Source organism: Oncorhynchus clarkii, chromosome 8 (assembly GCF_045791955.1).
Source record: "Oncorhynchus clarkii lewisi isolate Uvic-CL-2024 chromosome 8, UVic_Ocla_1.0, whole genome shotgun sequence".
Classification (NCBI taxonomy): domain Eukaryota; kingdom Metazoa; phylum Chordata; class Actinopteri; order Salmoniformes; family Salmonidae; genus Oncorhynchus; species Oncorhynchus clarkii.
Genome location: NC_092154.1, coordinates 4,285,969 through 4,312,385, shown reverse-complemented (window position 1 = coordinate 4,312,385; position 26,417 = coordinate 4,285,969). Strand labels below are relative to the sequence as shown.

Sequence of the window (26,417 nt, the reverse complement as noted above, 5' to 3'; positions counted from 1 at the left end):
ATTGACAGTAGAGGTGTGTTTATAGACAGTAGGGGTGTGTTTATAGACAGTAGGTGTGTGTTTATAGACAGTAGGGGTGTGTTTGTTGACAGTAGGGGTGTGTTTATTGACAGTAGGGGTGTGTTTATAGTGTCAGCTGTCATAGAGAAGGATTGACAGTAGGGGTGTGTTTATTGACAGTAGGGGTATGTTTATTGACAGTAGGGGTGTGTTTATTGACAGTAGGGGTGTGTTTATTGACAGTAGGGGTGTGTTTATAGACAGTAGGTGTGTGTTTATAGACAGTAGGGGTGTGTTTATAGGATTGACAGTAGGGGTGTGTTTATAGACAGTAGGGGTGTGTTTATTGACAGTAGGGGTGTGTTTATAGTGTCAGCTGTCATAGAGAAGGATTGACAGTAGGGGTGTGTTTATAGTGTCAGCTGTCATAGAGAAGGAATGATAGTAGGGGTGTGTTTATAGTGTCAGCTGTCATAGAGAAGGAATGATAGTAGGGGTGTGTTTATAGTGTCAGCTGTCATAGAGAAGGATTGACAGTAGGGGTGTGTTTATTGACAGTAGGGGTGTGTTTATTGGCAGTAGGGGTGTGTTTATAGTGTCAGCTGTCGAGGAGAAGGATTGACAGAAGGGGTGTGTTTATTGACAGTAGGGGTGTGTTTATTGACAGTAGGGGTGTGTTTATAGTGTCAGCTGTCATAGAGAAGGGTTGACAGTAGGGGTGTGTTTATAGTGTCAGCTGTTGAGGGGAAGGATTGACAGTAGGGGTGTGTTTATAGTGTCAGCTGTCGAGAAGGATGGACAATAGGGGTGTGTTTATAGTGTCAGCTGCCGAGGGGAAGGTTTGACAGTAGGGGTGTGTTTATAGACAGTAGGGGTGTGTTTATTGACAGTAGGGGTGTGTTTATTGACAGTAGGGGTGTGTTTATTGACAGTAGGGGAAGGTTTGACAGTAGGGGTGTGTTTATAGACAGTAGGGGTGTGTTTATTGACAGTAGGGGTGTGTTTATTGACAGTAGGGGAAGGTTTGTAAGTAGGGGTGTGTTTATTGACAGTAGGGGTGTGTTTATTGACAGTAAGGGTGTGTTTATTGACAGTAGGGGTGTGTTTATTGACAGTAGGGGTGTGTTTATTGACAGTAGGGGTGTGTTTATAGACAGTAGGGGTGTGTTTATTGACAGTAGGGGTGTGTTTATAGTGTCAGCTGTCATAGAGAAGGAATGACAGTAGGGGTGTGTTTATAGTGTCAGCTGTCATAGAGAAGGATTGACAGTAGGGGTGTGTTTATAGGATTGACAGTAGGGGTGTGTTTATTGACAGTAGGGGTGTGTTTATAGTGTCAGCCGTCATAGAGAAGGAATGACAGTAGGGGTGTGTTTATAGTGTCAGCTGTCATAGAGAAGGATTGACAGTAGGGGTGTGTTTATTGACAGTAGGGGTGTGTTTATTGACAGTAGGGGTGTGTTTATTGACAGTAGGGGTGTGTTTATTGACAGTAGGGGTGTGTTTATTGACAGTAGGGGTGTGTTTATAGACAGTAGGGGTGTGTTTATAGACAGTAGGGGTGTGTTTGTTGACAGTAGGGGTGTGTTTATAGTGTCAGCTGTCATAGAGAAGGAATGGCAGTAGGGGTGTGTTTATAGTGTCAGCTGTCATAGAGAAGGATTGACAGTAGGGGTGTGTTTATTGACAGTAGGGGTATGTTTATTGACAGTAGGGGTGTGTTTATTGACAGTAGGGGTGTGTTTATTGACAGTAGGGGTGTGTTTATTGACAGTAGGGGTGTGTTTATAGACAGTAGGTGTGTGTTTATAGACAGTAGGGGTGTGTTTATAGGATTGACAGTAGGGGTGTGTTTATAGACAGTAGGGGTGTGTTTATTGACAGTAGGGGTGTGTTTATAGTGTCAGCTGTCATAGAGAAGGATTGACAGTAGGGGTGTGTTTATAGTGTCAGCTGTCATAGAGAAGGAATGATAGTAGGGGTGTGTTTATAGTGTCAGCTGTCATAGAGAAGGAATGATAGTAGGGGTGTGTTTATAGTGTCAGCTGTCATAGAGAAGGATTGACAGTAGGGGTGTGTTTATTGACAGTAGGGGTGTGTTTATTGGCAGTAGGGGTGTGTTTATAGTGTCAGCTGTCGAGGAGAAGGATTGACAGAAGGGGTGTGTTTATTGACAGTAGGGGTGTGTTTATTGACAGTAGGGGTGTGTTTATAGTGTCAGCTGTCATAGAGAAGGGTTGACAGTAGGGGTGTGTTTATAGTGTCAGCTGTCGAGGGGAAGGATTGACAGTAGGGGTGTGTTTATTGACAGTAGGGGTGTGTTTATTGACAGTAGGGGTGTGTTTATAGTGTCAGCTGTCGAGAAGGATGGACAATAGGGGTGTGTTTATAGTGTCAGCCGTCATAGAGAAGGAATGACAGTAGGGGTGTGTTTATAGTGTCAGCTGTCATAGAGAAGGATTGACAGTAGGGGTGTGTTTATTGACAGTAGGGGTGTGTTTATTGACAGTAGGGGTGTGTTTATTGACAGTAGGGGTGTGTTTATTGACAGTAGGGGTGTGTTTATTGACAGTAGGGATGTGTTTATAGACAGTAGGGGTGTGTTTATAGTGTCAGCTGTCATAGAGAAGGGTTGACAGTAGGGGTGTGTTTATAGGATTGACAGTAGGGGTGTGTTTATAGGATTGACAGTAGGGGTGTGTTTATAGACAGTAGGGGCGTGTTTATAGACAGTAGTGGTGTGTTTATAGACAGTAGGGGTGTGTTTATAGACAGGGGTGTGTTTATTGACAGTAGGGGTGTGTTTATAGTGTCAGCTGTCATAGAGAAGGATTGACAGTAGGGGTGTGTTTATAGTGTCAGCTGTCATAGAGAAGGATTGACAGTAGGGGTGTGTTTATAGGATTGACAGTAGGGGTGTGTTTGTTGACAGTAGGGGTGTGTTTATTGACAGTAGGGGTGTGTTTATAGTGTCAGCCGTCATAGAGAAGGAATGACAGTAGGGGTGTGTTTATAGTGTCAGCTGTCATAGAGAAGGTTTGACAGTAGGGGTGTGTTTATTGACAGTAGGGGTGTGTTTATTGACAGTAGGGGTGTGTTTATTGACAGTAGGGGTGTGTTTATTGACAGTAGGGGTGTGTTTATAGACAGTAGGGGTGTGTTTATAGACAGTAGGGGTGTGTTTATAGACAGTAGGTGTGTGTTTATAGACAGTAGGGGTGTGTTTGTTGACAGTAGGGGTGTGTTTATTGACAGTAGAGGTGTGTTTATAGACAGTAGGGGTGTGTTTATAGACAGTAGGTGTGTGTTTATAGACAGTAGGGGTGTGTTTGTTGACAGTAGGGGTGTGTTTATTGACAGTAGGGGTGTGTTTATAGTGTCAGCTGTCATAGAGAAGGATTGACAGTAGGGGTGTGTTTATTGACAGTAGGGGTATGTTTATTGACAGTAGGGGTGTGTTTATTGACAGTAGGGGTGTGTTTATTGACAGTAGGGGTGTGTTTATAGACAGTAGGTGTGTGTTTATAGACAGTAGGGGTGTGTTTATAGGATTGACAGTAGGGGTGTGTTTATAGACAGTAGGGGTGTGTTTATTGACAGTAGGGGTGTGTTTATAGTGTCAGCTGTCATAGAGAAGGATTGACAGTAGGGGTGTGTTTATAGTGTCAGCTGTCATAGAGAAGGAATGATAGTAGGGGTGTGTTTATAGTGTCAGCTGTCATAGAGAAGGAATGATAGTAGGGGTGTGTTTATAGTGTCAGCTGTCATAGAGAAGGATTGACAGTAGGGGTGTGTTTATTGACAGTAGGGGTGTGTTTATTGGCAGTAGGGGTGTGTTTATAGTGTCAGCTGTCGAGGAGAAGGATTGACAGAAGGGGTGTGTTTATTGACAGTAGGGGTGTGTTTATTGACAGTAGGGGTGTGTTTATAGTGTCAGCTGTCATAGAGAAGGGTTGACAGTAGGGGTGTGTTTATAGTGTCAGCTGTTGAGGGGAAGGATTGACAGTAGGGGTGTGTTTATAGTGTCAGCTGTCGAGAAGGATGGACAATAGGGGTGTGTTTATAGTGTCAGCTGCCGAGGGGAAGGTTTGACAGTAGGGGTGTGTTTATAGACAGTAGGGGTGTGTTTATTGACAGTAGGGGTGTGTTTATTGACAGTAGGGGTGTGTTTATTGACAGTAGGGGAAGGTTTGACAGTAGGGGTGTGTTTATAGACAGTAGGGGTGTGTTTATTGACAGTAGGGGTGTGTTTATTGACAGTAGGGGAAGGTTTGTAAGTAGGGGTGTGTTTATTGACAGTAGGGGTGTGTTTATTGACAGTAAGGGTGTGTTTATTGACAGTAGGGGTGTGTTTATTGACAGTAGGGGTGTGTTTATTGACAGTAGGGGTGTGTTTATAGACAGTAGGGGTGTGTTTATTGACAGTAGGGGTGTGTTTATAGTGTCAGCTGTCATAGAGAAGGAATGACAGTAGGGGTGTGTTTATAGTGTCAGCTGTCATAGAGAAGGATTGACAGTAGGGGTGTGTTTATAGGATTGACAGTAGGGGTGTGTTTATTGACAGTAGGGGTGTGTTTATAGTGTCAGCCGTCATAGAGAAGGAATGACAGTAGGGGTGTGTTTATAGTGTCAGCTGTCATAGAGAAGGATTGACAGTAGGGGTGTGTTTATTGACAGTAGGGGTGTGTTTATTGACAGTAGGGGTGTGTTTATTGACAGTAGGGGTGTGTTTATTGACAGTAGGGGTGTGTTTATAGACAGTAGGGGTGTGTTTATAGACAGTAGGGGTGTGTTTGTTGACAGTAGGGGTGTGTTTATTGACAGTAGGGGTGTGTTTATAGTGTCAGCTGTCATAGAGAAGGAATGGCAGTAGGGGTGTGTTTATAGTGTCAGCTGTCATAGAGAAGGATTGACAGTAGGGGTGTGTTTATTGACAGTAGGGGTATGTTTATTGACAGTAGGGGTGTGTTTATTGACAGTAGGGGTGTGTTTATTGACAGTAGGGGTGTGTTTATTGACAGTAGGGGTGTGTTTATAGACAGTAGGTGTGTGTTTATAGACAGTAGGGGTGTGTTTATAGGATTGACAGTAGGGGTGTGTTTATAGACAGTAGGGGTGTGTTTATTGACAGTAGGGGTGTGTTTATAGTGTCAGCTGTCATAGAGAAGGATTGACAGTAGGGGTGTGTTTATAGTGTCAGCTGTCATAGAGAAGGAATGATAGTAGGGGTGTGTTTATAGTGTCAGCTGTCATAGAGAAGGAATGATAGTAGGGGTGTGTTTATAGTGTCAGCTGTCATAGAGAAGGATTGACAGTAGGGGTGTGTTTATTGACAGTAGGGGTGTGTTTATTGGCAGTAGGGGTGTGTTTATAGTGTCAGCTGTCGAGGAGAAGGATTGACAGAAGGGGTGCGTTTATTGACAGTAGGGATGTGTTTATAGACAGTAGGGGTGTGTTTATAGTGTCAGCTGTCATAGAGAAGGGTTGACAGTAGGGGTGTGTTTATAGTGTCAGCTGTCGAGGGGAAGGATTGACAGTAGGGGTGTGTTTATTGACAGTAGGGGTGTGTTTATTGACAGTAGGGGTGTGTTTATAGTGTCAGCTGTCGAGAAGGATGGACAATAGGGGTGTGTTTATAGTGTCAGCCGTCATAGAGAAGGAATGACAGTAGGGGTGTGTTTATAGTGTCAGCTGTCATAGAGAAGGATTGACAGTAGGGGTGTGTTTATTGACAGTAGGGGTGTGTTTATTGACAGTAGGGGTGTGTTTATTGACAGTAGGGGTGTGTTTATTGACAGTAGGGGTGTGTTTATTGACAGTAGGGATGTGTTTATAGACAGTAGGGGTGTGTTTATAGTGTCAGCTGTCATAGAGAAGGGTTGACAGTAGGGGTGTGTTTATAGGATTGACAGTAGGGGTGTGTTTATAGGATTGACAGTAGGGGTGTGTTTATAGACAGTAGGGGCGTGTTTATAGACAGTAGTGGTGTGTTTATAGACAGTAGGGGTGTGTTTATAGACAGGGGTGTGTTTATTGACAGTAGGGGTGTGTTTATAGTGTCAGCTGTCATAGAGAAGGATTGACAGTAGGGGTGTGTTTATAGTGTCAGCTGTCATAGAGAAGGATTGACAGTAGGGGTGTGTTTATAGGATTGACAGTAGGGGTGTGTTTGTTGACAGTAGGGGTGTGTTTATTGACAGTAGGGGTGTGTTTATAGTGTCAGCCGTCATAGAGAAGGAATGACAGTAGGGGTGTGTTTATAGTGTCAGCTGTCATAGAGAAGGTTTGACAGTAGGGGTGTGTTTATTGACAGTAGGGGTGTGTTTATTGACAGTAGGGGTGTGTTTATTGACAGTAGGGGTGTGTTTATTGACAGTAGGGGTGTGTTTATAGACAGTAGGGGTGTGTTTATAGACAGTAGGGGTGTGTTTATAGACAGTAGGTGTGTGTTTATAGACAGTAGGGGTGTGTTTGTTGACAGTAGGGGTGTGTTTATTGACAGTAGAGGTGTGTTTATAGACAGTAGGGGTGTGTTTATAGACAGTAGGTGTGTGTTTATAGACAGTAGGGGTGTGTTTGTTGACAGTAGGGGTGTGTTTATTGACAGTAGGGGTGTGTTTATAGTGTCAGCTGTCATAGAGAAGGATTGACAGTAGGGGTGTGTTTATTGACAGTAGGGGTATGTTTATTGACAGTAGGGGTGTGTTTATTGACAGTAGGGGTGTGTTTATTGACAGTAGGGGTGTGTTTATAGACAGTAGGTGTGTGTTTATAGACAGTAGGGGTGTGTTTATAGGATTGACAGTAGGGGTGTGTTTATAGACAGTAGGGGTGTGTTTATTGACAGTAGGGGTGTGTTTATAGTGTCAGCTGTCATAGAGAAGGATTGACAGTAGGGGTGTGTTTATAGTGTCAGCTGTCATAGAGAAGGAATGATAGTAGGGGTGTGTTTATAGTGTCAGCTGTCATAGAGAAGGAATGATAGTAGGGGTGTGTTTATAGTGTCAGCTGTCATAGAGAAGGATTGACAGTAGGGGTGTGTTTATTGACAGTAGGGGTGTGTTTATTGGCAGTAGGGGTGTGTTTATAGTGTCAGCTGTCGAGGAGAAGGATTGACAGAAGGGGTGTGTTTATTGACAGTAGGGGTGTGTTTATTGACAGTAGGGGTGTGTTTATAGTGTCAGCTGTCATAGAGAAGGGTTGACAGTAGGGGTGTGTTTATAGTGTCAGCTGTTGAGGGGAAGGATTGACAGTAGGGGTGTGTTTATAGTGTCAGCTGTCGAGAAGGATGGACAATAGGGGTGTGTTTATAGTGTCAGCTGCCGAGGGGAAGGTTTGACAGTAGGGGTGTGTTTATAGACAGTAGGGGTGTGTTTATTGACAGTAGGGGTGTGTTTATTGACAGTAGGGGTGTGTTTATTGACAGTAGGGGAAGGTTTGACAGTAGGGGTGTGTTTATAGACAGTAGGGGTGTGTTTATTGACAGTAGGGGTGTGTTTATTGACAGTAGGGGAAGGTTTGTAAGTAGGGGTGTGTTTATTGACAGTAGGGGTGTGTTTATTGACAGTAAGGGTGTGTTTATTGACAGTAGGGGTGTGTTTATTGACAGTAGGGGTGTGTTTATTGACAGTAGGGGTGTGTTTATTGACAGTAGGGGTGTGTTTATTGACAGTAGGGGTGTGTTTATTGACAGTAGGGGTGTGTTTATTGACAGTAGGGGTGTGTTTATTGACAGTAGGGGTGTGTTTATAGACAGTAGGGGTGTGTTTATAGACAGTAGGGGTGTGTTTATAGACAGTAGGGGTGTGTTTATTGACAGTAGGGGTGTGTTTATTGACAGTAGGGGTGTGTTTATTGACAGTAAGGGTGTGTTTATAGTGTCAGCTGCCGAGGGGAAGGTTTGACAGTAGGGGTGTGTTTATAGACAGTAGGGGTGTGTTTATTGACAGTAGGGGTGTGTTTATTGACAGTAGGGGTGTGTTTATAGACAGTAAGGGTGTGTTTATTGACAGTAGGGGTGTGTTTATTGACAGTAGGGGTGTGTTTATTGACAGTAGGGGTGTGTTTATTGACAGTAGGGGAAGGTTTGACAGTAGGGGTGTGTTTATAGACAGTAGGGGTGTGTTTATTGACAGTAGGGGTGTGTTTATTGACAGTAGGGGAAGGTTTGTAAGTAGGGGTGTGTTTATTGACAGTAGGGGTGTGTTTATTGACAGTAAGGGTGTGTTTATTGACAGTAGGGGTGTGTTTATTGACAGTAGGGGTGTGTTTATTGACAGTAGGGGTGTGTTTATTGACAGTAGGGGTGTGTTTATTGACAGTAGGGGTGTGTTTATTGACAGTAGGGGTGTGTTTATTGACAGTAGGGGTGTGTTTATTGACAGTAGGGGTGTGTTTATAGACAGTAGGGGTGTGTTTATAGACAGTAGGGGTGTGTTTATTGACAGTAGGGGTGTGTTTATTGACAGTAGGGGTGTGTTTATTGACAGTAAGGGTGTGTTTATAGTGTCAGCTGCCGAGGGGAAGGTTTGACAGTAGGGGTGTGTTTATAGACAGTAGGGGTGTGTTTATTGACAGTAGGGGTGTGTTTATTGACAGTAGGGGTGTGTTTATAGACAGTAAGGGTGTGTTTATTGACAGTAGGGGTGTGTTATTGACAGTAGGGGTGTGTTTATTGACAGTAGGGGTGTGTTTATTGACAGTAGGGGTGTGTTTATAGACAGTAGGGGTGTGTTTATTGACAGTAAGGTTGTGCATCTTTCACTTTCAAGATGATTCGATACGTATCCACATGGGCTCCGATATGAAACTGGAACGATACGTTTTAGTTTGAAATGATTCGGTCTGATTGGAGAACGAATCGATATGATTCGATGCATAATCACATTCATGTTCCATTCTACATTAAGATGTGCTGCGGATGAGCTGGGCCTCTCTGAGTGGACTTCTGTGTGTGTCTATGGTGGATCCTATGTAGGCACCTGATCTGAGCCGTACAGGAGACTAAGGGATCTACCACCCACTATCAAATTAAGGGGGGGAATATAAACGTCTTTTGTCCCCCCCCCCCCCCCCACACTTTGGTTCTGAAATCTCATCTCCCACTAGTTAACTTGTAAGTTTGGCAGATTAAGTGTTTGAGCTAGTTAATGTATCAATATTTATTGTTTACAAATTACCTTTGACATAGCCGGTGAATATATATATATATATATATATATAGCACAACTTTGGATCAAAATCAAATTGTTTTTACTATTTTGGAAGATGTACGGAGCGATTTTCTCCTCTCTTCAGCCATGCAGTGTACCACGTAAAAGTGATTGCTGTTCTCGTTAGGTGATTAATTTAATAGTTAAAAAGTGATAATAAACTCGTAGTGTTGAAAGGGCAACTCTGCCAATTCTTCAAATGTTGTATTGATCTCCAGCACAACACCAACAACATACTGTATGTGAAAACACTGCGTTTCTACGTTTTGAAGAAGAGAAACATATCAACTGTAAACGTTCTGCCTGATGACATTTTAATTTTAATTTAATTTAATTTAATTTATTAATTTGACCTTTATTTAACTAGGCAGGTCAGTTAAGAACAGATTCTTATTTTCAATGACGGCCTAGGAACGGTGGGTTTACTGTCTTGTTCAGGGGCAGAACGACAGATTTGTACCTTGTCAGCTCGGGGATATGTACTTGCAACCTTTCGGTTACTAGTCCAACGCTCTAACCACTAGGCTACCCTGCCGCCTCTACACTCTAACCACTAGGCTACCCTGCCGCCCCTCCACTCTAACCACTAGGCTGCCCTGCCGCCCCTCCACTCTAACCACTAGGCTACCCTGCCGCCCCTCCACTCTAACCACTAGACTACCCTGCCGCCCCTACACTCTAACCACTAGGCTACCCTGCCGCCCCTCCACTCTAACCACTAGGCTGCCCTGCCGCCCCTCCACTCTAACCACTAGGCTACCCTGCCGCCCCTACACTCTAACCACTAGGCTACCCTGCCGCCCCTCCACTCTAACCACTAGGCTGCCCTGCCGCCCCTCCACTCTAACCACTAGGCTGCCCTGCCGCCCCTCCACTCTAACCACTAGGCTACCCTGCCGCCCCTCCACTCTAACCACTAGGCTACCCTGCCGCCCCTCCACTCTAACCACTAGTCTACCCTGCCGCCCCTCCACTCTAACCACTAGGCTGCCCTGCCGCCCCTCCACTCTAACCACTAGGCTACCCTGCCGCCCCTCCACTCTAACCACTAGACTACCCTGCCGCCCCTCCACTCTAACCACTAGGCTACCCTGCCGCCCCTCCACTCTAACCACTAGGCTGCCCTGCCGCCCCTCCACTCTAACCACTAGGCTACCCTGCCGCCCCTCCACTCTAACCACTAGACTACCCTGCCGCCCCTCCACTCTAACCACTAGGCTACCCTGCCGCCCCTCCACTCTAACCACTAGGCTGCCCTGCCGCCCCTCCACTCTAACCACTAGGCTACCCTGCCGCCCCTCCACTCTAACCACTAGGCTACCCTGCCGCCCCTCCACTCTAACCACTAGGCTGCCCTGCCGCCCCTCCACTCTAACCACTAGGCTGCCCTGCCGCCCCTCCACTCTAACCACTAGGCTACCCTGCCGCCCCTCCACTCTAACCACTAGGCTGCCCTGCCGCCCCTCCACTCTAACCACTAGGCTGCCCTGCCGCCCCTCCACTCTAACCACTAGACTACCCTGCCGCCCCTCCACTCTAACCACTAGGCTACCCTGCCGCCCCTCCACTCTAACCACTAGGCTACCCTGCCGCCCCTCCACTCTAACCACTAGGCTACCCTGCCGCCCCTCCACTCTAACCACTAGGCTACCCTGCCGCCCCTCCACTCTAACCACTAGGCTACCCTGCCGCCTCTCCACTCTAACCACTAGGCTACCCTGCCGCCCCTCCACTCTAACCACTAGGCTACCCTGCCGCCCCTCCACTCTAACCACTAGGCTGCCCTGCCGCCCCTCCACTCTAACCACTAGGCTGCCCTGCCGCCCCTCCACTCTAACCACTAGACTACCCTGCCGCCCCTCCACTCTAACCACTAGGCTACCCTGCCGCCCCTCCACTCTAACCACTAGGCTACCCTGCCGCCCCTCCACTCTAACCACTAGGCTACCCTGCCGCCCCTCCACTCTAACCACTAGGCTGCCCTGCCGCCCCTCCACTCTAACCACTAGGCTGCCCTGCCGCCCCTCCACTCTAACCACTAGGCTGCCCTGCCGCCCCTCCACTCTAACCACTAGACTACCCTGCCGCCCCTCCACTCTAACCACTAGGCTACCCTGCCGCCCCTCCACTCTAACCACTAGGCTACCCTGCCGCCCCTCCACTCTAACCACTAGACTACCCTGCCACCCCATTACCCAAAGTTTAAACTTTTTTATTTTTAAATGCAAACCTGGGGAGCAAGAAAATACCCTCCCTTATTAAACAAGAAACTCTGTAGGTTTTGGAAAATCACAGTTTTGAACTTTTAATCCTACGCTGTGATGTCACAGAATATTTTTATTTATTTAATTTTTTAGGACATGGTATTTTTTGACTTGTGAAGCTCGGTGCCCAGTTTGACTACTGATATTCCCTCTGGGGTTGTTCGGCATCCAACATGACTTGAAGATCACTGGCTGTCAACACTGTTCCGTGCAGTTCAACTCTGAATGAGAGAACGCATCAGTTGTCATCACATTTTTTTGGGGGGGGGGGGGGTATTTTCAGAAGATAGAAAGAATGCAAAATGAGCAACAACAAAAATAGTGAATCGGCAATCCATAATATATATTTTTTTAATTGATTTTCTGACCGATGAATGCTACGTTTGGATCGGTTTGGGGTCTGTGGACCGATGAACTCATCATATCTTAAACATTTGAATCGGGGCTGATGAATCGGGGCTTATGAATCGGGGCTGATGAATCGGGGCTGATGAATCGGGGCTGATGAATCGGGGCTGGTGAATCGGGGCTGGTGAATCGGGGCTAATGAATCAGGACTGATGTGAATCATTCCATCTGTGGTCTGCAGTGTCATTCACAGTAGACACTTGGCAGGCAGAGTTTCTTCTTCTGAATCGTTCTCTCTCTGTACACTACAATGGACACTACACTGGACACTACAATGGACACTACACTGTACACTACAATGGACACTACAATGGACACTACACTGTACACTACACTGGACACTACACTGTACACTACAATGGACACTACAATGGACACTACAATGGACACTACACTGTACACTACAATGGACACTACAATGGACACTACAATGGACACTACACTGTACACTACAATGGACACTACAATGGACACTACACTGGACACTACACTGTACACTACAATGGACACTACAATGGACACTACAATGGACACTACACTGTACACTACAATGGACACTACAATGGACACTACACTGTACACTACAATGGACACTACACTGTACACTACACTGTACACTACAATGGACACTACAATGGACACTACAATGGACACTACAATGGACACTACACTGTACACTACACTGTACACTACAATGGACACTACAATGGACACTACAATGGACACTACACTGTACACTACAATGGACACTACAATGGACACTACAATGGACACTACAATGGACACTACACTGTACACTACACTGGACACTACAATGGACACTACACTGTACACTACACTGTACACTACAATGGACACTACACTGTACACTACAATGGACACTACAATGGATACTACAATGGACACTACACTGTACACTACAATGGACACTACACTGTACACTACAATGGACACTACAATGGACACTACAATGGACACTACAATGGACACTACACTGTACACTACAATGGACACTACACTGGACACTACACTGTACACTACAATGGACACTACACTGGACACTACAATGGACACTACAATGGACACTACACTGGACACTACACTGTACACTACAATGGACACTACACTGTACACTACAATGGACACTACACTGTACACTACAATGGACACTACACTGTACACTACACTGTACACTACAATGGACACTACACTGTACACTACAATGGACACTACACTGTACACTACACTGTACACTACAATGGACACTACAATGGACACTACAATGGACACTACACACACTGTTAAGCTGTAAAACAACTGGACTAAGGGAGGAGAGGAGAGGAGGGGAGGAGGAGGGAAGAGTAGGGGAGGAGAGGGGAGGGGAGAGGAGAGGAGGAGAGGGGAGGGGAGGGGTGGGGAGGAGAGGAGGGGAGGGGAGGGGTGAGGAGGGGTGGGGAGGAGAGGAGAGGAGGAGGGGAGGGGTGGGGAGGAGAGGAGAGGAGGGGAGGAGAAGAGGAGAGGAGAGGAGAGGAGGGGAGGGGAGGGGAGAGGAGAGGAGGGGAGAGGAGGGGTGGGGAGAGGAGGGCAGAGGAGAGGAGAGGAGGGCAGAGGAGAGGAGGGGAGGGGAGGGGAGGAGAGGAGGAGAGGAGGGCAGAGGAGAGGAGGGGAGGAGAGGAGAGGCAAGGAGTCGTATTATTTATATTTAATCAGTTGGATGATCCTCACGTGGAACAAGAAAGTGTTTTCGTTTCACTTGAAGGAGTGGTGCACATGTTTCCCTCTCTGGTTGACACAGACATGGATGTTTCCCCCTCTGTGGTTCAGGCTGCTGAAGGGAGGAGGGAGGAGGGAGGAGGGCTTACATAAACCAGACAGGAAGTTACACTGCTTTCTGTCGTCTGCCCACACTACACTCCAACCCTGGGGACTGGAACTCCAACCGGGAACTTGCCTACCATCTTTTTATCCAGTCTTGTTTCCTCGTTAGAAAAACTATAGCCATAACTCTCTCGTCCTTTGTGTATTGAGATTAGCAAGGTGGGGAAATGTTTAAGCCCTACTTTTTGAAGTCTGGGAAGGCGTTGTTAGGTGGTGGTCATCATCTGAGTCCACACGAGGGGTATTTCCTGTCCTGTCCTTTTGATCCTGCCGAACCCAGAGTGTCCTCTATATATTTAGTGTATGCCAGGCTTTAAACTCAGTAGTCATCACCAGACCTCACCGACTCTGATCCTGGAGAAACTTCTAGATGGCCTGCAGGCCTAGTTATGAGCAGTTGGTTTGCTGAATAAAGTTTTTTTTTAATTATTTTTTTTAATTTTTCTTTGCTGCGCAGGAACAAAAGTCTGTATACCCTGTCATGGTCACAAACCACTGTGCTTGGGGGAGTGGATTGGAGGGTGTTGTTGAAAGTGCCTGTGAAGAAACAGACAGTGCTATGTAATCCACTAGACAGAAACAGTAGTGTCTGATACTGTCCACTAGATGGTGCTGTTGTATATATTCAGACTACCTGTCTGGTAAACCGTTAGCCGCATGTTAATGCCAGTTAGTGTTTATTCCCTATAAAGGGCACAACTTTTGACCAGGACACATAGGGCTTCCCATAGGGCTTCCCATAGGGTCAAAAGTAGTGCCCTTTATAGGGAATAGGGCTGTAGTGTAAAATAGTGCACTATACAGGGAATAGGGTGCCATTTGGGAAGCAAGCAGTGTAGCCTTCACGGGTCGGTAGCAGGGTGTTTATACGGGCCAGTAGCAGGGTGTTTATACGGGCCAGTGGTAGGGTGTTTATACGGGCCAGTAGCAGGGTGTTTATAAGGGCCAGTGGCAGGGTGTTTATACGGGCTGGGCCAGTGGCAGGGGGTGTGTGTGTGTGTGTTACGGCCCGGGCCAGTAGCATGGGGGGGTGTATTATGGGCCAGCAGGGGGGGGTGTATTACGGGCCAGCAAGGGGGGGTGTATTAGGGGCCAGCAGGGGGGGGGGGGGGGGGGGGGGGGGTGTATTACGGGCCAGCAGGGGGGGTGTATTAGGGGCCAGCAGAGGGGGGGTAATAAGGTAACCTCAGTTTATTGCTGCACACATACATTGACGTACAGTTGTAGTCTGAAGTTTACATACACCTTAGCCAAATACATTTAACTCAGTTTTTCACAATTCCTGATATTTAATCCTAGTAACAATTCCCTGTCTTAGGTCAGTTAGGATCACCACTTTATTTTAAGAATGTGAAATGTCAGAATAATAGTAGAGAGAATGATTTATTTCAGCTTTTATTTCTTTCATCACATTCCCAGTGGGTCAGAAGTTCACATACACTCAATTAGTATTTGGTAGCATTGCCTTTCAATTGTTTAACTTGGGCTTCCCACAATAAGTTGGGTGAATTTTGGTCCATTCCTCCTGACAGAGCTGGTGTAACTGAGTCAGGTTTGTTGGCCTCCTTGTTCGCACATGCTTTTTCAGTTCTGCCCCAAATGTTCTATAGGATTGAGGTCAGGGCTTTGTGATGGCCACTCCAATACCTTGACTTTGTTGTCCTGAAGCCATTTTGTCACAACTTTGGAAGTATGCTTGGGGTCATTGTCCATCTGGAAGACCCATTTGCGACCAAGCTTTAACTTCCTGACTGATGTCTTGAAATGTTGCTTCAATATGTCCACATCATATATCCTACATCATATATCCTCATGATGCCATCTATTTTGTGATGTGCAGCAAAGCACACCCACAACATGACCCCCGTGCTTCACGGTTGGGATGGTGTTCTTCGGCCTGCAAGCCTCCCCCTTTTTCCTCCAAACATAACGATGGTCATTAGGGCCAAACAGTTCTATTTTTGTTTCATCAGACCAGAGGACATTTCTCCAAAAAGTACAATATTTGTCCCCATGTGCAGTTGCAAACTGTAGTCTGGCTTTTTCATGGCGGTTTTGGAGCAGTAGCTTCTTCCTTGCTGAGCGGCCTTTCAGGTTATGTCGAAATAGGACTCGTTTTACTGTGGATATAGATACTTTTGTACCTGCTTCCTCCAGCATCTTCACAAGATCCTTTGCTGTTGTTCTGGGATTGATCTGCACTTTTCGCACCAAAGTACGTTCATCTCTAGGAGACAGAATGCGTCTAATTCCTGAGCGGTATGACGACTGCGTGGTCCCATGGTGTTTATACTTGCGTTTTGTTTGTACAGATGAACATGGTACCTTCAGGTGTTTGGAAATTGCTCCCAAGGATGAACCAGACTTGTGGAGGTCCACAATTTTTTTGTCTGAGGACTTGGTTGATTTATTTTGATTTTCCCATGATGTCAAGCAAAGAGGCACTGAGTATGAAGGTAGGCCTTGAAATACATCCACAGGTACACCTCCAATTGATTCAAATGATGTCAATTAGCCTCAAATGATGTCAATCAGATGCTTCTAAAGCCATGACATAATTTTCTGGAATTTTCCAAGCTTTTTAGAGGTCGACCGATTTATGATTTTTTTCAATACCGATACCGATTAATGGAGGCCCAAAATGTTGTATTTATTTATTTGTAATAATGACAATTACAACAATACTGAATGAACACTTTTATTTTAACTTAATATAATACATCAATAAAATAAATTTAGCCTCAAATAAATAATGAAAATAATGCAAAAACGAAGTGTTGGAGAAGAAAGTAAAAGTGCTTTTAAAACGTCACTCGCTCTGAGACTTGGAGTAGTTGTTCCCCTCGCTCTGAGACTTGGAGTAGTTGTTCCCCTTGCTCTGAGACTTGGAGTAGTTGTTCCCCTCGCTCTGAGACTTGGAGTAGTTGTTCCCCTTGCTCTGAGACTTGGATTTATTGTTCCCCTTGCTCTGAGACTTGGATTTATTGTTCCCCTTGCTTTGAGACTTGGAGTAGTTGTTCCCCTTTCTCTGAGACTTGGAGTAGTTGTTCCCCTTTCTCTGAGACTTGGAGTAGTTGTTCCCCTTTCTCTGAGACTTGGAGTAGTTGTTCCCCTTTCTCTGAGACTTGGAGTAGTTGTTCCCCTTTCTCTGAGACTTGGAGTAGTTGTTCCCCTTTCTCTGAGACTTGGAGTAGTTGTTCCCCTTGCTCTGAGACTTGGAGTAGTTGTTCCCCTTGCTCTGCAAGGGCCGCAGCTTTTGTGGAGCGATGGGTAACGATGCTTCAAGGTGACAGTTGTCGATGTGTTCCTGGTTCGAGCCCAGGTAGAGGCGAGGAGAGGGACGGAAGCTATACTGTTACACTGGCAATACTAATGTGCCTATAAGAACATCCAATAGTCAATGAAATACAAATGGTATAGAGAGAAATAGTCCTATAATAACTACAACCTAAAACTTCTTACCTGGGAATATTGAAGACTCATGTTAAAAGGAACCACCAGCTTTCATATGTTCTCATGTTCTGAGCAAGGAACTGAAACGTTAGCTTTCTTACATGGCACATATTGCACTTTTACTTTCTTCTCCAACACTTTGTTTTTGCATTATTTAAACCAGATTGAACATGTTTCAATATTTATTTGAGACTAAATCAATTGAATGTATTATATTAAGTTGTAATTGTCATTTATTACGTGTGTGTGTGTGTGTGTGTGTGTGTGTGCGTGTGAAAATCAGCCGATTCAATCGGTATCGGCTTTTTTTGGTCCTCCAATAATCCGTATTGGCGTTGAAAAATCATAGTCGGTCGACCTCTACTCCTAATCCTATCGCACAACACTACTGTAGCCTACCCATACTAAAATCATAGTCGGTCGACCTCTACTCCTAATCCTATTGCACAACACTACTGTAGCCTACCCATACTAAAATCATAGTCGGTCGACCTCTACTCCTAATCTTATTGCACAACACTACTGTAGCCTACCCATACTAAAATCATAGTCGGTCGACCTCTACTCCTAATCTTATCGCACAACACTACTGTAGCCTACCCATACTAAAATCATAGTCGGTCGACCTCTACTCCTAATCTTATCGCACAACACTACTGTAGCCTACCCATACTGTCAAGGCGAGCAGTTTAGTCGTCTTCTTTTTGTACGCACACACCTTGGATAAATGAGGCCCCTGGTCAGGGCAGGGTCACCCGTAGTAGCTGTGGACAGTGTGGTGTTTCATTACACATGTCTCATGCAGTGTTAATACGCCTGTCCTCTAGTCTACTAGGCTTACTGGTGAGATGAGAGGCATGTTAAATAATGCACGACCAGCTAGTCTTGTAGTGGAGTGGAGGATCGTGTGTCAGATTGTTGCTGACAGAAAACGACTTGTGTGTGAAGGAGTTCAGGACTTGTGCATTCACAAAGATTTTAAAAGTTACTCAAACAGTCGACTTGTGCAGCACGTGCCATCACAGGAAATTGGCGGTTGATACACTTCCTCTTCTTGTGTCTCAGCATAGAGAAGCAGAAACACTCCCTTTCCTCTGGAGAAAGACACACACAAACACGTACTGTGTGTGTCAGTCAGTCTTCACGTACCAACTGTTACACGTAGGTGAATGAAGCAGCAGGCTTTACACCCAGGGACCAGACTATCAGTCAGACACCTCCCAGGGACCAGGCTATCAGTCAGACACCTCCCAGGGACCAGGCTATCAGTCAGACACCTCCCAGGGACCAGGCTATCAGTCAGACACCGCCCAGGGACCAGGCTATCAGTCAGACACCCCCCAGGGACCCGGCTATCAGTCAGACACCCCCCAGGGACCATCAGTCAGACACCCCCCAGGGACCATCAGTCAGACACCCCCCAGGGACCATCAGTCAGACATCCCCCAGGGACCCGACCATCAGTCAGACAACCCCCAGGGACCCGACCATCAGTCAGACACCCCCCAGGGACCCGACCATCAGTCAGACACCCCCCAGGGACCCGGCTATCAGTCAGACACCCCCCAGGGACCCGGCTATCAGTCAGACACCCCCCAGGGACCAGGCTATCAGTCAGACACCCCCCAGGGACCAGGCTATCGGTCAGACACTTACCAGGCTATCGGTCAGACACTTACCAGGCTATCGGTCAGACACTTACCAGGCTATCGGTCAGACACTTACGAGGCTATCGGTCAGACACTTACCAGGCTATCGGTCAGACACTTACCAGGCTATCGGTCAGACACTTACCAGGCTATCGGTCAGACACTTACCAGGCTATCGGTCAGACACTTACCAGGCTATCGGTCAGACACTTACCAGGCTATCGGTCAGACACTTACCAGGCTATCGGTCAGACACTTACCAGGCTATCGGTCAGACACTTACCAGGCTATCGGTCAGACACTTACCAGGCTATCAGTCAGACACCGACCAGGCTATCAGTCAGATACCTCCCAGGCTATCAGTCAGACACCGCTCAGTGACTAGAGTATCTCTATCAGACACCGCTCAGTGACTAGACTATCTCTGTCAGACACCGCTCAGTGACTAGACTATCTCTGTCAGACACCGCCCAGTAAGTGCCTCAAACAGACACAGACAACAGCTCCTCTTTCATTGAGGCTAAATGGAGACTGAGGTAGGAATACGCGTCTACGCTGGGAAAAGTTAGTTTCCTTTTGTTGTTTTATTATTATTCGTTATCTGATCTGTCGTCATGGGTGACATTGTCAACGCTCTAATGGAGCTCTTCATGTTGCTGCTTCTCTTGCTGTTGTATTTGGTGGTGTTTTAGTTTTTGCTCTTCGGCAGCTAACCTGAACAGGAACTCCACACTTAGGTCTTCTACATTGCAAGTGTAGAGTTAACATGTGTTCAACTTTTTTTTTTTACATTTGGAGAAGAAGCAGAAGGAAGATGTGGATGTTTTTTTTTAAAATTTTTATATACCTAATCAATATCTGTGGTTTGTAACTCAGAACCATGTTCCGGCCAGGTGTGTGTGTGTGTGTGTGTGTGTGTGTGTGTGTGTGTGTGTGTGTGTGTGTGTGTGTGTGTGCCACGCGCGCTGTGTGTGTGTATACAACAGCAGGTTTTTATGTAATGTTCACAGCAGCGTCATATAAAACCACATAGCTAATGTCATGCTTTGGGTAGTGTTTTATTTCAGCGCTGAAATGCTGATGGTGAATATGCTGGGAACCTGCAATATTGCGTAACGTGGGCTGCTACCAGAGATAGTAAGGCTTTGTCCCCCAGGGCTCTGGTCTAAAGTAGTGCACTGAATAGGGTTCCATAGGGCTCTGGTCTAAAGTAGTGCACTGAATAGGGTTCCATAGGGCTCTGCTTTAAAGTAGTGCACTGAATAGGGTTCCATAGGGCTCTACTCTAAAGTAGTGCACTATATAGGGATTAGGGTTCCATAGGGCTCTGGTCTAAAGTAGTGCACTGTATAGGGTTCCATAGGGCTCTGCTCTAAAGTAGTGCACTATATATATAGGGATTAGGGTTCCATAGGGTTCTGATCTAAAGTAGTGCACTATATATATAGGGATTAGGGTTCCATAGGGTTCTGATCTAAAGTAGTGCATTATATATATAGGGATTAGGGTACCATAGGGCTCTGCTCTAAAGTAGTGCACTATATATATAGGGATTAGGGTTCCATAGGGCTCTGGTCTAAAGTAGTGCACTATATAGGGAATAGGGTGCCGTAGGGCTCTGGTGTGAAGTATTTGACAAAATAGACCGGCATGCCTCTCCATAGGAAAACAATGGGGGGAGCGCAGTGTTCCAAGGGCAAAAAGTATTTGGGGGCTAGCGTTTGATGACAACCGAGCTCGTTGCCCAGAGTTAAATCATTAGAAAGAGGAGATTCTCCAGATTTTTAAAAATGGTGTCCGACTTTTAAAAAATCTAAATATGCACGTTGCAAGACATTTGGCGAAATAGACAGACATGTTTCCCCTATAGGAAACAATGGGTCGACCTCAGGAGTTCCATGAGTAATTTTTTGTTGTTTTAAATTTGAACTACCAACAACGTGGGCAGGTCTCATTGTCATCAATAGCAAAGCAGGCATTGTGACATAGAACAATAGGCTGGGATTAGAACGCTTGGAAGACAAGTTGGTGCCTCGGTGCTCAATAGAACTAATAGGAGCTGGCAGGGTGAAAAATGCTCTAAAATAAGGCCTGTTTTTTTTCGTGATTACCTCAAAACTACGGCAGGCAGCTGGGACATATGGTCCTATTATGAAACTGGGCTCCATGGCGGATGCAATGAACTAGTTTTTATCAGAAAGTGTTGTTAACCTGTTTGGGATAGGGGGCAGCATTTTCTCGTTTGGATGAAAGGCGTGCCCAGAGTAAAGTGCCTGCTACTCAGTCCCAGTTGCTAATATATGCATATAATTAGTAGATTTGGATAGAAAACACTCTGCAGTTTCTAAAACAGTTTGATTGATGTCTGAGTATAACAGAACTCATATGGCGAAAACCTGAGAAGAATCCAACCAGGAAGTGGGAAATCTGAGGTTTGTAGTTTTTCAAAGCTTGGCCTATCGAAAACACAGTGTCTATGGGGTCAAATTGCACTTCCTAAGGCTTCCACTAGATGTCAACCGTCTTTAGAAACTTGTTTGAGGCTTCTCCTGTAAAGGAGGGGCTCATAAGGGCTCTTTGAGTCAGTGGTCTGGCAGAGTGCCACGAGCCTGTGATGCGCGGTCACGAGAGAGTTAGCTCCCGTTCCATTGCTTTTCTACAGACAAGGGAATTCTCCGGTTGGAACATTATTGAAGATTTATGTTAAAAACATCCTAAGGATTGATTCTATACTTCGTTTGACATTTCTACGGACTGTAACGGAACTTTTGGACTTTGTCTAGACCTAGTGCTCGCGCCTCATGAAGATGGATTACTGGGCTGAATGCGCTAACAACAAGGAGGAATTTGGACATAAATTATGAACTTTATCGAACAAATCAAACATTTATTGTTTAACTGGGATTCCTGGGAGTGCATTCAGATGAAGCTCATCAAAGGTAAGTGAATATTTATAATGTTATTTCTGACTTCTGTTGACTCCAACATGGAGGATATCTGTCTGGCTTGATTTGTCGTCTGAGCGCCATACTCAGATTATTGCATGGTGTGCTTTTTCCGTAAAGTCTTTTTGAAATCTGACACAGCGGTTGCATTAAAACCTCTTAAGTCTACCCCCTCCTTTTTCGAACATTCTGTTAAAAATCTTGCAACTTTTCAGCGTCCTGCTACTCATGCCAGGAATATAGTATATGCATATGATTAGTATGTGTGGATAGAAAACACTCTGAAGTTTCTAAAACTGGTTAAATCACGGCTGTGACTATAACAGATTGTGTGTTTCATCGAAAAGCGCAAGAAAAACTGCTCTCTGAAAGCTAAAAATAATTTCCATGCGTCACTTTCATGGGTTGTTAAAAGGGCACAAAATTAATTATGGACCTGCATGCAATTCCTACAGATTCCACACGGTGTCGCCATTGTCGTCATTTTCCAAGGACTTTTTTGTTGGTAAATCCAACTAACTGGATTCAATTTCTTCCGGTCTCCGCCAGGATGTTGTGAGGTGCACATTTTCAGCCATTGATTTGAAGACGAGGAGCTATTGAATATACATCGCCCTGTAATCATTTTGATAGATTATAAACGTTTACTAATACCTAAAGTTGGATTACAAAAGTATTTCGAAGTGTTTTGTGAAAGTTTATCGTCGACTTTTTTAATTTAAAAAAATGACGCTGCGTTTTAAAACAAGGTTTTTTTCTGAATTACACAGCTTCCATAGAAAGCTATTTTGGGTATATATGGACCGATTTAAACGAAAAAAAGACCCAATAGTGATGTTTATGGGGCATATAGGAGTGCCAAGAAAGAAGCTCGTCAAAGGTAATGAATGTTTTATATTTTATTTCTGCGTTTTGTGTAGCGCCGGCTACGCTAAATCTTTGTTTACGTCGCATTCAGGCATTTTGGGGTGTTGCATGCTATCAGATAATAGCTTCTCATGCTTTCGCCGAAAAGCATTTTAAAAATCTGACTTGTTGGCTAGGTTCACAACGAGTGTAGCTTTAATTCAATACCCTGCATGTGCATTTTGATGATTGTTTGAGTTTTAACGAGTACATTTAGCATTTAGCGTAGCGCATTTGCATTTCCAGGTGTCTACTTGAGACATCTGCGTCTCAAGTAGGAGCAAGAAGTTAAGGAGAAGTCTATCTTTAATTCTGTGAATAACACTTGTATCTTTTATCAATGTTTATTATGAGTATTTCTGGAAATTGATGTGACTCTCTGCAAAATCAGACTCTCTGCAAAATCACCGGATGTTTTGGAAGCAAAACATGACTGAACTTAACGCACCAATGTAAACTGAGATTTTTGGATATAAATATGCACTTTATCGAACAAAACATACATGTATTGTGTAACATGATGTCCTATGAGTGTCATCTGATGAAGATAATCAGAGGTTAATGATTAAGTTTATCTATAATTCTGCTTTTTTGTGACTCCTATCTTTGGCTGGAAAAATGGCTGTGTGTGTTTTTTGTAACTTGGCTATGACCTAACATAATCACATGTTGTTCTTTCGCTGTAAAGCCTTTTTGAAAACGGACACGATGGGTAGATTAACGAGATGTTTATCTTTCATTTGGTGTATTGGACTTGTTAACGTGTGAAAGTTAAATGTTTCAAAAATATATATTTTTTAAGTTAAATAGTTAGTGTCCCGTCTACTAGAGTGGATGAAGACCATCCTTTTACAAAAACACAGCTTTGGTAGAACAGAAATACAGTGGGGCAAAAAAGTATTTAGTCAGCCACCAATTGTGCAAGTTCTCCCACTTAAAAAGATGAGAGAGGCCTGTAATTTTCATCATAGGTACACTTCAACTATGACAGACAAAATGAGAAAAAAAATTCAGAAAATCACATTGTAGGATTTTTAATGAATTTATTTGCAAATTATGGTTGGAAAATAAGTATTTGGTCACCTACAAACAAGCAAGATTTCTGGCTCTCACAGACCTGTAACTTCTTCTTTAAGAGGCTCCTCTGTCCTCCACTCGTTACCTGTATTAACGGCACCTGTTTGAACTTGTTATCAGTATAAAAGACACCTGTCCACAACCTCACAGTCACACTCCAAACTCCACTATGGCCAAGACCAAACAAATCCTTTAAATACGTATTTTTTCTCACACAATGGTCAGCCATGGTAGTACAGCGCCCCTGGAGCACATTAGGGTTAAGTGCTCAAGGGTGCATTGACATATTTTTCACTTTGTCGGCTAAGGTATTCAAACCAGCAACATTTCAGTTACTGGCCCAATGCTTTAACAACTAGTAGCTCGCGCTGCTTCCAACAGAGGAAACACACAGGGGCAGCAGAACGGACAAGGCCAGAGTAAACACAATACGGATGTGTTCGCTTAGCCCGATACGGATGTGTTGGTTTAGCCCGATATGGATGTGTTGGTTTAGCCCGATATGGATGTGTTGGCTTAGCCTGATATGGATGTGTTGGCTTAGCCCGATATGGATGTGTTGGCTTAGCCTGATATGGATGTGTTGGTTTAGCCCGATATGGATGTGTTGGTTTAGCCCGATATGGATGTGTTGGTTTAGCCCGATATGGATGTGTTGGTTTAGCCCGATATGGATGTGTTGGCTTAGCCTGATATGGATGTGTTGGCTTAGCCTGATATGGATGTGTTGGCTTAGCCTGATATGGATGTGTTGGCTTAGCCTGATATGGATGTGTTGGCTTAGCCTGATATGGATGTGTTGGCTTAGCCCGATACGGATGTGTTGGCTTAGCCCGATACGGATGTGTTGGTTTAGCCCGATACGAATGTGTTGGCTTAGCCCGATACGGATGTGTTGGCTTAGCCCGATACGGATGTGTTGGCTTAGCCTGATATGGATGTGTTGGCTTAGCCTGATATGGATGTGTTGGCTTAGCCTGATATGGATGTGTTGGCTTAGCCTGATATGGATGTGTTGGCTTAGCCTGATATGGATGTGTTGGCTTAGCCTGATATGGATGTGTTGGCTTAGCCTGATACGGATGTGTTGGCTTAGCCTGATATGGATGTGCTGGCTTAGCCTATAGATAAACATAAAGATACTCTGGCCTAGGTGACTTTATATTATTGATACTTTGTTGTTACTGTGAATTAATACGATACCTCTCCCCTCCCTTCCCCTGTCACTATTTCTCTACCCTCCCTACCTCCTCTCTTTCCATCCCCTCTCACTCTCTCCCTCCCTCCGTCTACCTCTCCCTCCCTCCCTCCCTCCCTCTACCTCCCCCTCCCTCTCCCTCCCCCTCTACCTCCCCCTCCCTCTACCTCCCCCTGCAGCCGGGTATCGTGTCTCCCTTCAAGCGTGTGTTTCTGAAGGGAGAAAAGGGTAGAGATAAAAAGGCTCAGGAGAAGACTACAGAACGCCGTGCCCTCCACACCTTCTCCCTCTCCCTCCCCGACCACCGCATCGACCCTGACATCCTGCTCAATGACTACGTAGAGAAGGAAGTCAAGGTGAGAGGTCAGAGGTCAAGGCTCTCAGGGCACAGAGGAGGACCTGACTAAGAGCTAATAGTGTTGGTGATAGCTTTGCATCCCAGGTTTCCCCACAGCTTCTGAAAAACCCTAATAATGAAGTGTCTATATTCTCTGTTCCACTGTGACCTGTGTGTTCTGTAGTACTTGGGCCAGCTGACGTCAGTACCAGGATACCTGAACCCCTCCAGTCGAACAGAGGTGCTACAGCTCATTGACAATGCCAGGGTAAGTTGCATCTCAAATGGATCCTTTATATAGTTCACTATAGAATTTAAACTAAAGAATTTAAAAGTCAAGATTTATTAATCGTTTTGAGTAAAGCCTCTGATATTTGACTTTGCTACGACGTTACAAAGAAAATACTACATTTTAAACTTAAATTATTATAAATGGTAGAGTCAGGGGATATTTTGTGTTTTGCGATGGGAACAACATGAGTGAAACTGTGACGTCATTTCCTGGTTACCTAGAAGTCCCACCAGTTGGCGGGTCAGCTTACTTCGGAGCAGGATGCAGTGGTCAGTCTGTCGGCCTATAATGTGAAGCTGGTGTGGCGGGATGGAGAGGACATCATACTGCGTGTTCCCATCCACGACATCGCTGCCGTGGCATACATACGAGACGACTCACTGCACCTGGTGGTGCTCAAGACAGGTACCCTAACCACTTTACCTTATCCCGCTACACCTGGTGGTGCTCAAGACAGGTACCTAACCACTTTACCTTATCCCGCTACACCTGGTGGTGCTCAAGACAGGTACCTAACCACTTTACCTTATCCCGCTACACCTGGTGGTGCTCAAGACAGGTACCTAACCACTTTACCTTATCCCGCTACACCTGGTGGTGCTCAAGACAGGTACCTAACCCCCTTTACCTTATCTCTCTGCACCTGGTGGTGCTCAAGACAGGTACCTAACCACTTTAGGTATGTATCTAGCCCATGTATCTAGATGCGTATCGTTCCTGTATCAGAGGAGCCCATCTATCTAGATGCGTATCGTTCCTGTATCAGAGGAGCCCATCTATATAGATGCGTATCGTTCC

The 26,417-nt window shown here is 45.2% G+C and overlaps 1 protein-coding gene across 2 annotated transcripts in view; it reads left to right on the top strand.

The window, feature by feature from the left end:
- Positions 1 to 26,417, top strand: part of LOC139414877 (CCM2 scaffold protein) — a 43,075-nt gene that overhangs the window by 4,321 nt on the left and 12,337 nt on the right. The window contains exons 1-4 of one of the 2 annotated variants that reach the window (XM_071162472.1): positions 19,353 to 19,400; positions 25,170 to 25,346; positions 25,512 to 25,595; positions 25,841 to 26,024. In XM_071162472.1, coding sequence (XP_071018573.1) covers positions 19,389 to 19,400; positions 25,170 to 25,346; positions 25,512 to 25,595; positions 25,841 to 26,024 — 457 coding nt within the window. In that variant the 5' untranslated portion in view covers positions 19,353 to 19,388. Of the gene's footprint in view, positions 1 to 19,352; positions 19,401 to 25,169; positions 25,347 to 25,511; positions 25,596 to 25,840; positions 26,025 to 26,417 lie in introns of those variants that run through there. The other variant, XM_071162471.1, reaches the window with a different exon arrangement.